General features: G+C 44.0%; 1 protein-coding gene across 2 annotated transcripts in view; it reads left to right on the top strand.

The window, feature by feature from the left end:
• Positions 1–13,495, top strand: part of PDE1C (phosphodiesterase 1C) — a gene marked incomplete at both ends in the record, with an annotated part of 554,085 nt that overhangs the window by 48,596 nt on the left and 491,994 nt on the right. The window contains one exon of one of the 2 annotated variants that reach the window (XM_082846112.1): positions 13,302–13,388. The exons of the other annotated variant lie outside the window; for it this stretch is intronic. Within the exon in view, the coding sequence (XP_082702238.1) occupies positions 13,302–13,388 (87 nt within the window). The remainder of the gene's footprint in view (positions 1–13,301; positions 13,389–13,495) is intronic. 2 annotated transcript variants of the gene reach the window in all.

The raw sequence follows: 13,495 nt of genomic DNA, 5'->3' as shown, positions 1-13,495 counted from the left end.
TTATGTATTGTCACTGTAGGTAGTTTAGTTTTACTGAAAGAAATTTGATTAAACTATGAAATTTGAGTAAATTTACTTTTATGACTTTTATTTTGAACCTTCTTTTCATTGAATCATTAATTGGTGTTTCATTTTATTTTATTTTATTTTATTTTCTCTGTACGCGGGCCTCTCACCTCTGTGGCCTCCCCCGTTGTGGAGCACAGTCTCCGGACGCGCAGGCCCAGCGGCCACGGCTCACGGGCCCAGCCGCTCTGCGGCATGTGGGATCCGCCCAGACCGGGGCACGAACACACGTCCCCTGCATTGGCCGGCGGACTCTCGACCACTGCGCCACCAGGGAAGCCCGGTTCATTTTATTTTTAGTGTAAGTGTGTGTACCTGAAATGGTGTCTGTTCCATGAATTCCAGTTTAAGGTTCCAGTGCTTTTCCTCCATGTATTTGTCTGCTTTTCTTTCTGAAATGACAGGGCCTGGCACGTTCTTAAACATTTTCTGAAAATGTCTATGAAGCAAGTTCAAAAGACCTGAACTTTTGTCCTCATTAAGTTGTGGAGAAAATAGAGAATGTTAATGTGTTTACTTTAAAATGAGTAGAATTGCAAGCTCAACTATCTGCTATGTTACTGCAACTCTCTAGCATTTGTCAAGGGCTTAATACATGGCAGGCACTTTCCTGTAAATTATTTCATTTAATTCTCACTCCAGTCTCACAATTTATGTAGAATTTCCTCCATTTTATATGAGCAGAAACTGAGTCAAAGAGGTTGAATCGCTTGTCCAGAGGCACATAGATAAGTGGTGGGCTCCAAAGCATGTGTTCTTTTTCATTACACAGCACAGTTTTTTGGTGACCAGGACAGCTCCTCAGATCGTTTTTGGACTTCTTTAATGGGCATTCAGTGGAAGGAGCATGCACAGATAGACCAGGTGTGATGATAAAATAATCAGACTCATTTTGTGGGTGGTTATGGGAATCATTCTCATTGTTTTATAGTCACAAACTTACATTATGTACAGTATATATCCTTGTGGGTAGTAGGTGTGTACATATATACAGGTACAAAAGCCTACCTTGAAAAGGATAGAATGATGCCTTTGTAAACCTCGAAAACCCAGCCAAATCCTATAGTCAGAACACAAGTTGGCAGCCAAATGCTGTAATAACAGTACATCAAGGCTCAGAAAATTAATATTTGAAAATAAAGAGGCTTTACTATTTATTAACTATGTTTTCATCCTCATTCTTTTAACTTGGTGCTTGGCACTGATTGGCTATGACCTTGGTTTACCTTGACTATGCTTTTGGTTATTTATTGCAGCTGTATTGCCCCTGGTTGCCATAGGCAAACACTCTTCCGAGATGTTTTTAGGGTACATTTTTTTTGATGTATAACATAAATATGTTTCAGTGTAGACAGATCACAAGGTACAGGTTGATGGATTTTCATGAAATGGACTCACCCGTGTAGCTGACACCCAGATTAAGAAAAAGAACATTACCAGCATGAGAGAAACCCCCCCATACCCAGTCTTAATCACCATCACCCCCTCCCCAAAGGCTTCCACTCTCCTGACTTTTATCACCAGTTTTGCCCGTTTTTGAACTTCATGTAAGTTGAATTATAGAACATTTTGCATTTGGTTTCATTTTTCAATGTTATTTTGTGAGATTCATCTATGCTCTTACATGAAGTATTTGTTTATCCACTTTCATTTCTACACAGCTTTACTTTGTCAGAATAAGTCACAATTTATTTTATTCATTCTCTTATGGATGGACACTTGAGTTTTCCCCGCTTTTTTGCTATTATGAATAGTGCCCCTAAAGACATTCTCATACATATCTTCTGATACAAATACATATGTATTTCATTGGATAAATGCCTAGGAGTGGATTGCTGGGTTATGGACTACATACATATTCAGCTTTAGTAGATGCTGCCAAACACTTTCTTCCAAAGTAGTTGTACCAATTTAAATTCGCATTCATAATATATGAGAGATTTTGCGGCTCCGGATCTTTGCCAAAAATCGATACCGTTAGTATTTTTCGTCTTAGCCGTTTAGTGGGTAGGCTCATTATGGTTTTAGTCTGTGTTTCTCTAATAACTAATGAAGTCGAGCACCTTTTCATATGTTTATTGGCAACTCGGATATCCTTTTTTTGTGAAATACTTGTTCAGATCTCTTGCCCATTTTCTATTGGGTTGTTTATGTTTTTTTTATTGATTGCAGGTATTCTCTGTATATATATATATCTCCCAGATAATGTAGCAGCTAGAGGCAGCATGAAAAGTCCTGGGATCCTGGAAGGTGTGGTACCGAGGCGAGAAGAACAGAAAGGAGGTTGGGGCCTCTGGATAAAAGCCCATTTGCTTCTCCTTTCAGCCCTGACATGGGAAAGGTATTTTAGGCGGCGATGCCTTTAGTCCCTGGTGGCTCTGTGCTTCACCAAGGGGTAGGCTGGCCCCACCTCTTGCCTACTGATCTGGATTTTGAAGCCCCATTGTCTGGGAATCTATGCATTATTCTAAACTCACAATTTCAGATGCTCTTGTCCAGTCCCAAACTTGGGTGTCGTCTCTGTTTCCTCAGCTCTCCTCCAAGCCCTCACCTCTCCAGTCCCACCAAGTCCTGGCGATTCTATGTCCAAAATATGCATCCAGTTCGATCACTGTGCCCCGCTTCTACCACCAGCACCTGGTTCAAGGCATGTCGCTCTTCCCGGAGGCCAATGAGATGGCTTCCAAATGGGCCTCCAACTGCCGCAGTGAACTGTTTTAAAACACAAAGTGAACCTTCCTTTAAGTTCTTTATTCTCCCTGTTATTATTCCTCATAGCCCCTCTTCTTTCCCTCTATCACAATTGGTAATTACATGTTTCTTTCTGCCTTTGTTTTCATGTCTGTCTTCTCCACTGACCTGTCAATTCCATGAAGGGATCAGACCTACTTTGTACACCAGTGCAGCTCAATAGCTGTTGCATTTGAACACGAGAGACTGAATGAACACCTCATGTCAAATCTGAATCAAGTCCCCAGTGCCCCTTTCAGGTGGTTATCCAGCCTCTTCTGGATACTTCAAGGGATGCAGTTCTCACTACCCCTGAGGCCACCTGTCCTGTATTTGAAAGAAAAGCAACATACCTAACTTCAGTGTTCAAAGAGGAGGCAAAGTGCGCACGCTGAAGGAAGGCTGAGGTTCCAGTAAGACCGGAAATAGGAAAATCTTCCCAAGGCACCAATGTTCTTGCTTAATTGTTTTAGTTGGAAAACTCCCCTTAGTCATCAGATGCAGTTCCTGGCTCTTTGGCCCTAACTCCCTTCCCACCCACAGTGTTTCTAGGGAACACAGTGCACTTCTGTTTTGGGGGCAAAACAAGCTTGGGGGGTGGTGTCGATCTTGTTCCCATGCTATGCCTCTGAACTCTTCCTCTGGAACTGAGGTCCAGAGTGCAACACATCATGACCTGGGACTCCAAAATGGGCCTCACCCATCTCTCAGTGGCTCAGCTCCTTACCCGAATGTGGATTACTGAACTCACTTTCATCAAAGGTGGTGGCAGGGAGCTAGATATCCAAATGCATTCCCTGAAAGAGACAAGGCTGCAGTTTGAAATTCTGGCTGTATTGAGGCCGTGTCCCCAGTGTGTAGTTAGTCTGTTAAGTAGGAATCTCACCCCGTGATGATCTCAATTAATTTGACGTTTTCCCCAGTTCCCTTTAGATAGTCTGTACTCAGCACTGTGGGTTCATGAGCAATTTTAAATCCAACACAGGAAAGGTCCTCCTTGTATTCCCACAGTTCACAGCCAAGGCTAAGTCTGTCAGTGTAGCTCAACAAGGCCTTGGAGCCAGAGAGAGCTGCGTTCTAGCTTGATCAAGCCACTTGTCAAGTGGGACCCCAGACATTCACTTACCTTGCTGAGTCTCAATGTCCTCATCTGCAAAGTGGAGCTAATTCTTATCTCCAGGGCCATTGTGAAGATTAAGTAAGTTATGGAAGGTGTCCAGCACTGTAGCTAGTATGACTAGGTGTCCTGTATGAGATGATTCTTTTTCCAAACAGAGTCTCCCATCTTCTGGGAAAGATGGTCTGATATGGCTTACTGAATCTATTTGGTTGTTCTGGGAGATAACTGCATTTACTCCTGATTCTAGGACAGTATTTGCCGAATTGCTATACTGCAAGGTACTGCCAGCCTCCTTGGCATCCTTGATGGGGAGACAAAGGCAAGGTGTAGAAGCTGATTTGAGCAAATGAGCTGGAAACAGGCCCAAACCCTGACGCTTTTAATAATCTATCTTCAGTTCATTCCCAATTAATTCCCACCAGCTATGGGCGTAGAGGACTTTAATTCCCTCCACTCCTAGCACAGGCCTGAATAATTAGAATCCCCCAAATGCCCTACTTTATTCAGCAGTTCCGGACATGTGCTCTTGTGAGCCTTTTGAGTAACGCTGACAGTAAAGGAAAAAAGAAAAAGCGAAGACTTGGACGAGATCTGCTGATTTTTCCTGGGTAGTAGAAGTATGGATGGTTATTATTTTTCTCATCTGCGTCCCACATTTTGTAAGAGATAATTTATTAGCATTATTATCAGAATCCCCTTCCCCCCAAACTTTCTGAGTTAAAACACCGGGCAAGTTAATTTAAACGCTGCTGCACTTCTGAAGCAAGGGTGAACCTATGTAAAGTGGTCAAAGCAGGGAGCAGCAGGCCCAGGGCACCTCAAGGTCATACATACTGGATTGAAAGCTCATCAGCATTAAGAGGGAACATGAGTGTGGTTTCTGTTGCAGAGTACAAGAGGCTTATTCCATTCGTAGTAGGTGCGTAGTAAACAGTGGCTAAGGTGATGAATGAACGATGCTTCTCTTCCGATGATCTCAGAACATTTTGCTCTCTCTATTTGCCTCAGTGAGAAATGCCTGCTTAGCTTAGATTTCCCCCAGATAAGGATACTATTTTTAAACCAACCAGCTGATAAAAATTTATTGAGTTCTTATTATGTGCCAGGTACTGGGTATGCAGTAGTGAACAAGAGAGTCACGTCCTTGCTGCCTTGGACCTCATAAGCTGGTGGAGAAGACAGAATGTGGTCAAATAAATAAAGAAATAAGATGTGTAGATGTGTAGGTGCTGCAGAGGAAATAAACTCTTGATAGGGAAGTCAGGTAAGAGTTCCCATCTAAGGAGGCGACTTGTAAGTTGAGACCTGAAGGATTAAAGCAAGAAGGTGGGGTGGGGGATGGAGAGTGGGGCTGTGTTCCAGGCAGAGAGGACAACGTACGCAGAGCCCCTCAACTGGGACAGAGCTTTGTGTGTTCCAGGCAGCGAAGGAGACGGGTGTGCCTGGAGCATGGTGAAAGATGGGGAGTGTGGTTGGCGTGAGGTGAAGCGGACAGGTGGGTAGAAGCCAGATAATGCAGGCACTTGGAGGCTGTGGTTATGTGTTTGGGTTTATTCTGAATGCAGTGGGAGCCTGCCCGCCCTTCTTCCCCCAAACCTACTTCACCTGCAGTTTTTCCATTTCAGTTTTTGGCAATTCCACCTTTCCAGTTGCTCAGGTCAGAAAGTTTGGCATCATCCTTGACTCCTTTTTTCCCTCTCAGACCACACCTGCCCTGCCAGCAAATCCAGCTGCCTCCTCCTTTAAGTTCTAATAGAATCTCACCAATCCTCCCCACCTCCACTCCTCCACCCCGATCCAAGCCACCATCTCTCTAGTCTGAATTATTGCAATCACTTCCCAGCAGCTTGGCTAAGAATGCTGTCACATTAATATCTCCCTCTTGTGGTCAAAACTTTCCAATGTTTCCCCATCTCAGAGTGAAAGCAAACTTTCTTACCATTGTACAATCTGGCCCCTTCCTTTACCTCTTAGATCCTGGGTACAAAGCCAGTGGGTACACACCGTTCAGAATGGCCATCATCAAAAAATCTACAAACAATACATGCTGGAGAGGGTGTGGAGAAGAGGGAACTCTCCTACACTGTTGGTGGGAATGTAAATTGGTACAGCCACTATGGAGAACAGTATGAGGTTCCTTAAAAAAACTAAAAATAGGGCTTCCCTGGTGGCACAGTGGTTGAGAGTCCGCCTGCTGATGCAGGGGACATGGGTTCGTGCTCTGGTCCAGGAAGATCCCACATGCCGCGGAGCGGCTGGGCCCGTGAGCCATGGCCGCTGAGCCTGCGCGTCCGGAGCCTGTGCTCCACAACAGGAGAGGCCACGACAGTGAGAGGCCCACGTACCGCAAAAAACAAACAAACAAACCAAAAACCCCCCAAAAAACTAAAAATAGAGCTACCATATGATCCAGCAATCCCACTCCTGGGCATATATCTGGAGAAAACTCTCATTCGAAAAGATACATGCACCCCAATGTTCGTTGCAGCACTGTTTACAATAGCCAGGACATGGAAGAAACCTAAATGTCCATCAACAGAGGAATGGATAAAGAAGATGTGGTACATATATACTATGGAATATTACTCAGCCATAAACAAAGAACTAAATAATGCCATTTTCGGCAACATGGATGGACCTAGAGATTGTCATACTGAGTGAAGTGAGTCAGACAGAGAAAGACAAATATATGATATAGCTTATATGTGGAATCTAAAAGAATGGTACAAATGGACTTATTTACAAAACAAATAGAGGCACAGATGTAGAAAACAAACTTATGGTTACCAGGGGAAAGTGGGGCAGGGAGGGATAAATTGGGAGATTGGGATTGTCATATACACATTACTATATATAAAATAGATAAGTAATAAGGACCTACTGTATATCACAGGGAATTCTACTCAATACTCTGTCATGGCCTATATGGGAAAAGAATCTAAAAAAAAGTGGATATATGTATATGTATAACAGATTCACTTTGCTGTACACCTGAAACTAACACAACATTGTAAATCAACTATACTCCAATAAAAATTAAAGAAAATATTAGATATGTGGACACCCCCAAAAAAAATGAAGCCAGTGGGTAAAACACGGAGGGGGAAATCAGTGGCTATAACCATTTATTCATTCAGTCATTACTTCAACAAATAGTTATTGAGAGCCTGCCATGTGCCAGGCACTCCTCTAGGTGCTTGAGACATGCTGGTGACAAATCAGATGAGAAGTCTCTGCCTCATGGAACTTACGTAGTAAATAACTAAATTACATAATTTGTTAGAAGGAAATAAGTGTTGGGGGAAAAACAAGTTAGGGTAAGGAAAAATCCAGAGTCTTGGGTCGGGGGGAGAGTGTGGTCTTTTGGTTTTTTAAAATTAAATTAAATTAATTAATTAATTATTTTTAGGCTGCGTTGGGTCTTCCTTGCTGCACACAGGCTTTCTCTAGTTGCAGCGAGTGGGGGCCACTCTTTGTTGCGGTGTGCGGGCTTCTCATTGCGGTGGCTTCTCTTGTTGTGGAGCACGGGCTCTAGGCACGCGGGCTCAGTAGTTGTGGCTCGCGGGCTCTAGAGCGCAGGCTCAGTAGTTGTGGCACACGGGCTTTGTCGCTCCACGGCATGTGGAATCTTCCCGGACCAGGGCTCAAACCTGTGTCCCCTGCATTGGCAGGCGGATTCTTAACCACTGCACCACCGGGGAAGTCTGAGAGTGTGGTTTTAAATAAGGTGGCCTTGCTGAGAAGGTGATATCTCAGCAAAGCCTTGTAGGAGTGGGGGAAGTTAGCACTGCAAGTGACAGTGGTAATGAGGTCTTCAGGCAGTGGCCATGCTGGGAGTGGAGCAATGGCTGCTCCCTCCAGAGTGATGCAGGCTGAAGCTGCCATGGAGATTATGCTACCCACAGCCAAGGAGTGGGAGTGGTGGTCATGGTTAAGCCAAATAAGTTAGGTCAGAACAATGAGCTCTCCATGTAGCCTTGATGGCAATATATTTGTCAGATCCCTACTTCCTTTAGAATCAGATTCCCAAAGTGGATTCTGAGCAACAGTTCTCAGCAGAACAATTTCATGGGCAAAGAGTTTGGTAAGTGTTCCTTGGAGTTTCACAGGGAACGTCAGCATCGTAAAGGCTTTGTGGGATTCTGCACTAAAGAAGCATGTTTAGCTCAACATTTATTAAGCTTATTTAGTTGTGGAATCCTGTTTTTTTTTAATGGAACTTCTAGTTAAATTCCATAGAACTACAAACTTGGAAATACTTACATAGACAGACTGGACCCAACCAATCTGGGAAGATTTGATTGGGTTCTCACTAGGAGCAAAGTGCTTGCAGGAGCTGGAAAATAAAGCTAGTTGCTAGGGTGAGTGGGGTCCTCCAACCAGGAAAGTCTAGATAGTTATGAGATTAAGAATGGCTGGGGGGCTTCCCTGGTGGCGCAGTGGTCGGGAGTCCGCCTGCTGATGAGGGGGACGCGGATTTGTGCCCTGGTCCGGGAAGATCCCACATGCCGTGGAGCGGCTGGGCCCGTGAGCCGTGGCCGCTGGGCCTGTGCGTCCGGAGCCTGTGCTCTGCGGCGGGAGAGGCTGCAGTGGTGAGAGGCCCGCGTACAGCAAAAAAAAAACAAAAACAAAAACAAAAAGAAAAGAATGGCTGGGAATGCATCTAGGGTCAAATAATTATTAATCAAACATTTGTTCAATGTTTCCTTTCTTGTGGCGTCTACGTGCTGAGAGTTGGCAAACTTTTTCTGTAAAGGACCAGAGAGTAAGCATTTTAGGTTTTGTGGGCCATATGGTAGTATGTAAGCAGCTATAGATAATACATTAATGAAGGAGCATGGCTGTGTTTCAATAAAACTTTGTTTATGGATACTGAAATTTGAATTTAACATAATTTACATGTATCATAAAATATTATTTTTCTTTTCCCAACCATTTAAAGTTGTAAAAACCATTCTTGGCTTGCATACCCTTCATTTATTTATTTATTTTTTAAAACTTATTTTATTTACTTATTTTTGGCTGAGTTGGGTCTTCGTTGCTGTGCGCGGGCTTTCTCTAGTTGCGGCGAGCGGGGGCTACTCTTCGTTGTGGTGCACGGCCTTCTCATTGCGGTGGCTTCTCTTGTTGCAGAGCACGGGCTCTAGGCGCATGGGCTTCATTAGTTGTGGCATGCAGGCTCAGTAGTTGTGGCGCCCGAGCTTAGTTGCTCCACGACATGTGGGATCTTCCCGGACCAGGGCTCGAACCCATGTCCCTTGCATTTACAGGTGGATTCTTAACCACTGTGCCACCAGGGAAGTCCCTGCATACCCTTTAAAAGCAAGTGGTGGGCCCCATTTGGCGCACTGGCTTGCCAACATCATGTGCTATATGCCGTCAGGAGCTCCCAGCCTAGTGGGAGACATCTACATGGGTAATTACAGTGTGTTGTGGAAAAGATTGTAGTGGAGGTCAGCACAGGATGCTCTGAGAGCCCAGAGGAGGCACTGGGAGGGGGTTGGATGGGTTTGGAGGGGAGCTAACAGCGAAGGCACTCTGGATTCTCTGCTTTGTCTTCAAGACCCGGTTGGATGTTGCCTGAAGGGTATGTCTGCCTGAACTCAGTGTTTCTTCTTCTGACTGGGCATTAGTGTTCACCTAGAGTCTCTTTTCTGGTGCTACTATTTTTCTTTTGCCTCCTTGACTTGTTTCTGTGGTTTTTTATCCTCATTTGCCCCCAGTTTACTTTGGGGGCTTTAACTTTCGAGTACCCTCCTGGCTGCTGCAGCCTTCTAGAGATTGAGCACGTGTTCCCTCCCTCCTGAGTGCCCTCGGCCTGTCTTCCTCGGGGGTGGTATTTCCCCACCCACCTAGTTCTCCACTCCCTCAGTTTCTGACACTCACTACAGGAACTTCACACAGTGGTGTGCTGGTGCCAGTGCAGATCGGCTCACGAGACCCAAATGTACACATCTCATCCCAAATGAGTTCAGTGACGTTTGGTTGGTAGCTTGAAATCTGCTGTGGTGGAAGTATTTACCCCATAGTAATTGGCAAAGAAAACCTGCAAATACAAATCAGCACTACCCGCCTCCCCATCCCCTCGGCTGTGGCCATTTCTGCCCAGGAGAACTGTTTTACCGGCACAGCACTCTTTATAAGCCCAGCCAAGATTAGTTTTTAGGATATTATACAACCCTACTCAGCCTGGGAGAAATTTGGATCTGGGTGTAGTGTCAATTACTAAACTGTTAAAAATGCCTGGAAGGTACCGCCCTCCTGTACCTTCCTGACACATTCCTACTAGACTCTCCCAGTTTGTGTTGCCCCTCTTCCTTGGTGTGTTCAATCATATCACACTTCTGTGTCATCTTCTGATTCTATGTGTGTCTTTCATTCAACTGTGATCTCCTGGAATGTGGGCCTGGAATAGGCAGCCGTAGAGTAGTGATTAATTGCCAGGACTATAGAGCCAGGCTGTCTGGGTCCAAATTCTGGTTCTATCACTTATGATCCGAGTAACCCTGAGCAAGTTATTAAGTAACTCAGTTTACTTCATCTGTATAATTGGTCAGATTTGCAAGGGCTAAATAATTTCATGTACACAAAAGCACCTAGAACAATATCTGCCCTTAGTAAGCATTCAGTGAATTCAGCTATTATTAGTAATCATTCTGTTTTCAATTCCCATCTATTGTCTGGCACATGCTGTATGGTACACACTTAATACATTTAATATGTATATTAAATACTAATTGTATGAGCAAAAGTACAAATAGAGGTAGAGAAGGGAGTGATCCTTGTGGGCTGTAGTAAGGGGATTTGAACAACTGATGGGGTTTGAAATAGGGCTTGAAGGGTTGGTTGAGTGTAGATAGCTGGGGAAAGTTAATGGTTAATTCAGTTGGCACTCCAAAAGTTAGGCCATTTGGTAAATATAGAAACTGAATGTGAAAAATAATTAGCATTAAGCTGATTTCATCTCAAGTTAGTAGCAGACCTGCTATCAAAATTTCATTTCTCTCCTCCCCAGTGTCTGCTGAGGTGTTACCAAGTGTTTTGCTTTAGGAATACAATAGATTTTAATTATTGAGCAATGCACTTGAAGGGAAAGCAGGAAGTCAGGAATGTCCTGTAACTCTGGAGCATCAATTTTATGCATTCTGGAGAAATTAACATAAGATGGTGACATTTCCACAGCATCCAAAAGTAATTTTACAATGACTGAGAGATTGTGACCCCTTGACCCTTTCCATTCTCACATGCATTGTCACTTTGCCGTTTGTGAATTATTTTTCCTTTCAGAACTCACCTGTGCTGTCTTTTGGCAAATCAAAGCCAAGCTAACTAATAATGCATGGCTCTGCCCCGTGATTGTGTTAAAAGAAAGGCTGCTTCCCCACAGAAGGGAGGGGTATTAATTTGCCTTTTTTAGGACCTGCACAGTGATTGAGGTTGACATAATTCTCTTTGAGGTTTTTATTCCTCTGTCATTGAGTAATTGTTCTTCAGCTGCTAGGAGTAGATCAGAGCAAAGGGATGAGGACTGCTGTAGACGAAGAATCAGGACTGTTGTGAAATTTATCCTTTGTCTTTCCCCCACTCCAAAATTCATAGCCTCTGAGGCAAGACAGATCTGGTTTGAATGAGGACTCTGTCACTTTGCAGTGAGTGATCTAGGACCTGTGATGCACCTTTTATTTTGAGCTTCACTTTTGTCTTCTGTAAACAGAGATTATGACACCTACCTGGCTGGAGGTGTGGGTTTCAGTGAGATGGAGCTCTGCAGTGACAGTATGAGGCAGAGCCCCAGTGGCTTAGTAGGTGCTCAAGAAATGCTTCTTTCCTCACATTTCAAAGTTTTTTTTCTCCCAGACAGTGTCCTATGAATGGTAGGATTTTCCTTAAACATATTTAAATTGACAAAGATATGTGAAAATGAACATCCAGATGAAACATCTATTGTGTGAATGTGTACAGGACTATGGGTATACATGTTTGTGTGTGTTTGCTCTTGGAGGGCAGGCACGTACAAGAGTGACACTATTTCTAGAACAATTACTTGCATACTACCTTCAACTCCACCTTTTTCTTCTCTTCCATCAAGAAAGCAAACCCATTAACAAAGAGGAACAGAAAAAAGTAGCAGACAGGTCTGAAGAGGCATCGGACAAGAAAACCCCATTCCATTCTTACAGAATCTTTGCTATTTGTGACAAGCATGATACTTGAAATTCACAACACACAAGCAATTGTCATTCTCAAAATATACTATACATTGTGTAGTCTCAGTGACACCCCAAATTTGTGAATTTTACGGCATGTCACCACAGACAAGAGCCTGTCAGTAATCTGCCAATTAGCAGGTTGAAGATTAACTGTTTGGGAAATTATCCTTTTTTAAAATGCTAAAATTATTAAAATGCTAAAATTATTATAGAATTGACTTAAAATCACAAGTTGGCTGGGTTGTGGGCAGGGAAGCTTTGCTCTGTGTCCAGGGCCATGGCATTCTGTATGGTCTTTTACCCACCCTGTTCATGAGGATTTGGGGATAATAAAATGTATAATTATGTTTTATTTATCTATGCTCAGGAGGCATAAAAACTATAGAAAACAGAGAAAATGCTTTGTCATCGTAAAATACGTGCAGTTAAACACCATCTTAAGAAAAATTTCTGTAGGAGTATTTTCACTTTAGAATGGACTTAACTTTCCAGCCTTCGTATTCAGAGGGGTGGCTGCGGAGAGGAAGAAAGTGCGCTAGACCTGTTGAAGACCCATGTTCAAACCCTGACTTGCCTCTATGAGCTCCGTGACCTTGAGCATATTACTCAACCTCTCTGAGTTTATTTTTCCACTTGAAAGATGGGAGTCATTCTAACTACTCACAGAGTTGCAGCAAGTGATATTCTATACTGAAGTTTGTCCTGTGTTCCTATTCCTGTCTCCTCTGGACCAGTGCTGTCAAGATGCAGGAATATATTTGCCTCCTCCAAAATGGTTTGTGGGGATTGTCCCAAGTGTCTGGAGGAAGCTTCTCTCACTTTTCCAGCTGGTCCCTTTCCAGGGTTGGTTTGCCCATTGCCCAGATGGCTCAGTCCCTTCCTGTGCTGGCTGAAGAGATTAGGAGTCAATAGCACCCGAGGGGGTGGATGCCGTCACTTGGAGAGTGAGAAGAGAAAAAGGGTCTGGAACAGAACACCAGTGTTTAGGGTGCAGAGGAGGGTCAAAGGCCAGCCAGGAGGGAGCTGGGCATGGGAGTGCAGGAAGACCCAAAGTCAAAAGTGACGGCAGAAGAGCTAGTCAACTGCAGCAGACACCCCAGAGAGGTCAGCGAGGATGGCCTCCTCTGGTTATCTTCAGGTGGCTGACAGGGCATGTTTCTTTTCTTTGCGGATAGAGGCAGGAGCCAGGAGGACAACCGTGGAAGAAGAGTGGAACAGCCCGGGGGAAACCAAGGAGAAACTCGAAGATGCGGGAGAGCAAGGTCAGCCCCCCTGTGCGCAACTGACTTGGTTCAGAATCCTCCAAACACTCTTCTTTCCTCAGCTCTTACAACAGCTTAAGGGAACACAGAAGTGGCCAGTACTATCA

Source organism: Leucopleurus acutus, assembly GCF_964270905.1.
Source record: "Leucopleurus acutus genome assembly, chromosome: 9".
In the NCBI taxonomy this organism is placed as follows: Eukaryota; Metazoa; Chordata; class Mammalia; order Artiodactyla; family Delphinidae; genus Leucopleurus; species Leucopleurus acutus.
The sequence above is the reverse complement of the archived record's forward strand: the minus strand, read 5'-3'. Positions and strand labels throughout refer to the sequence as shown.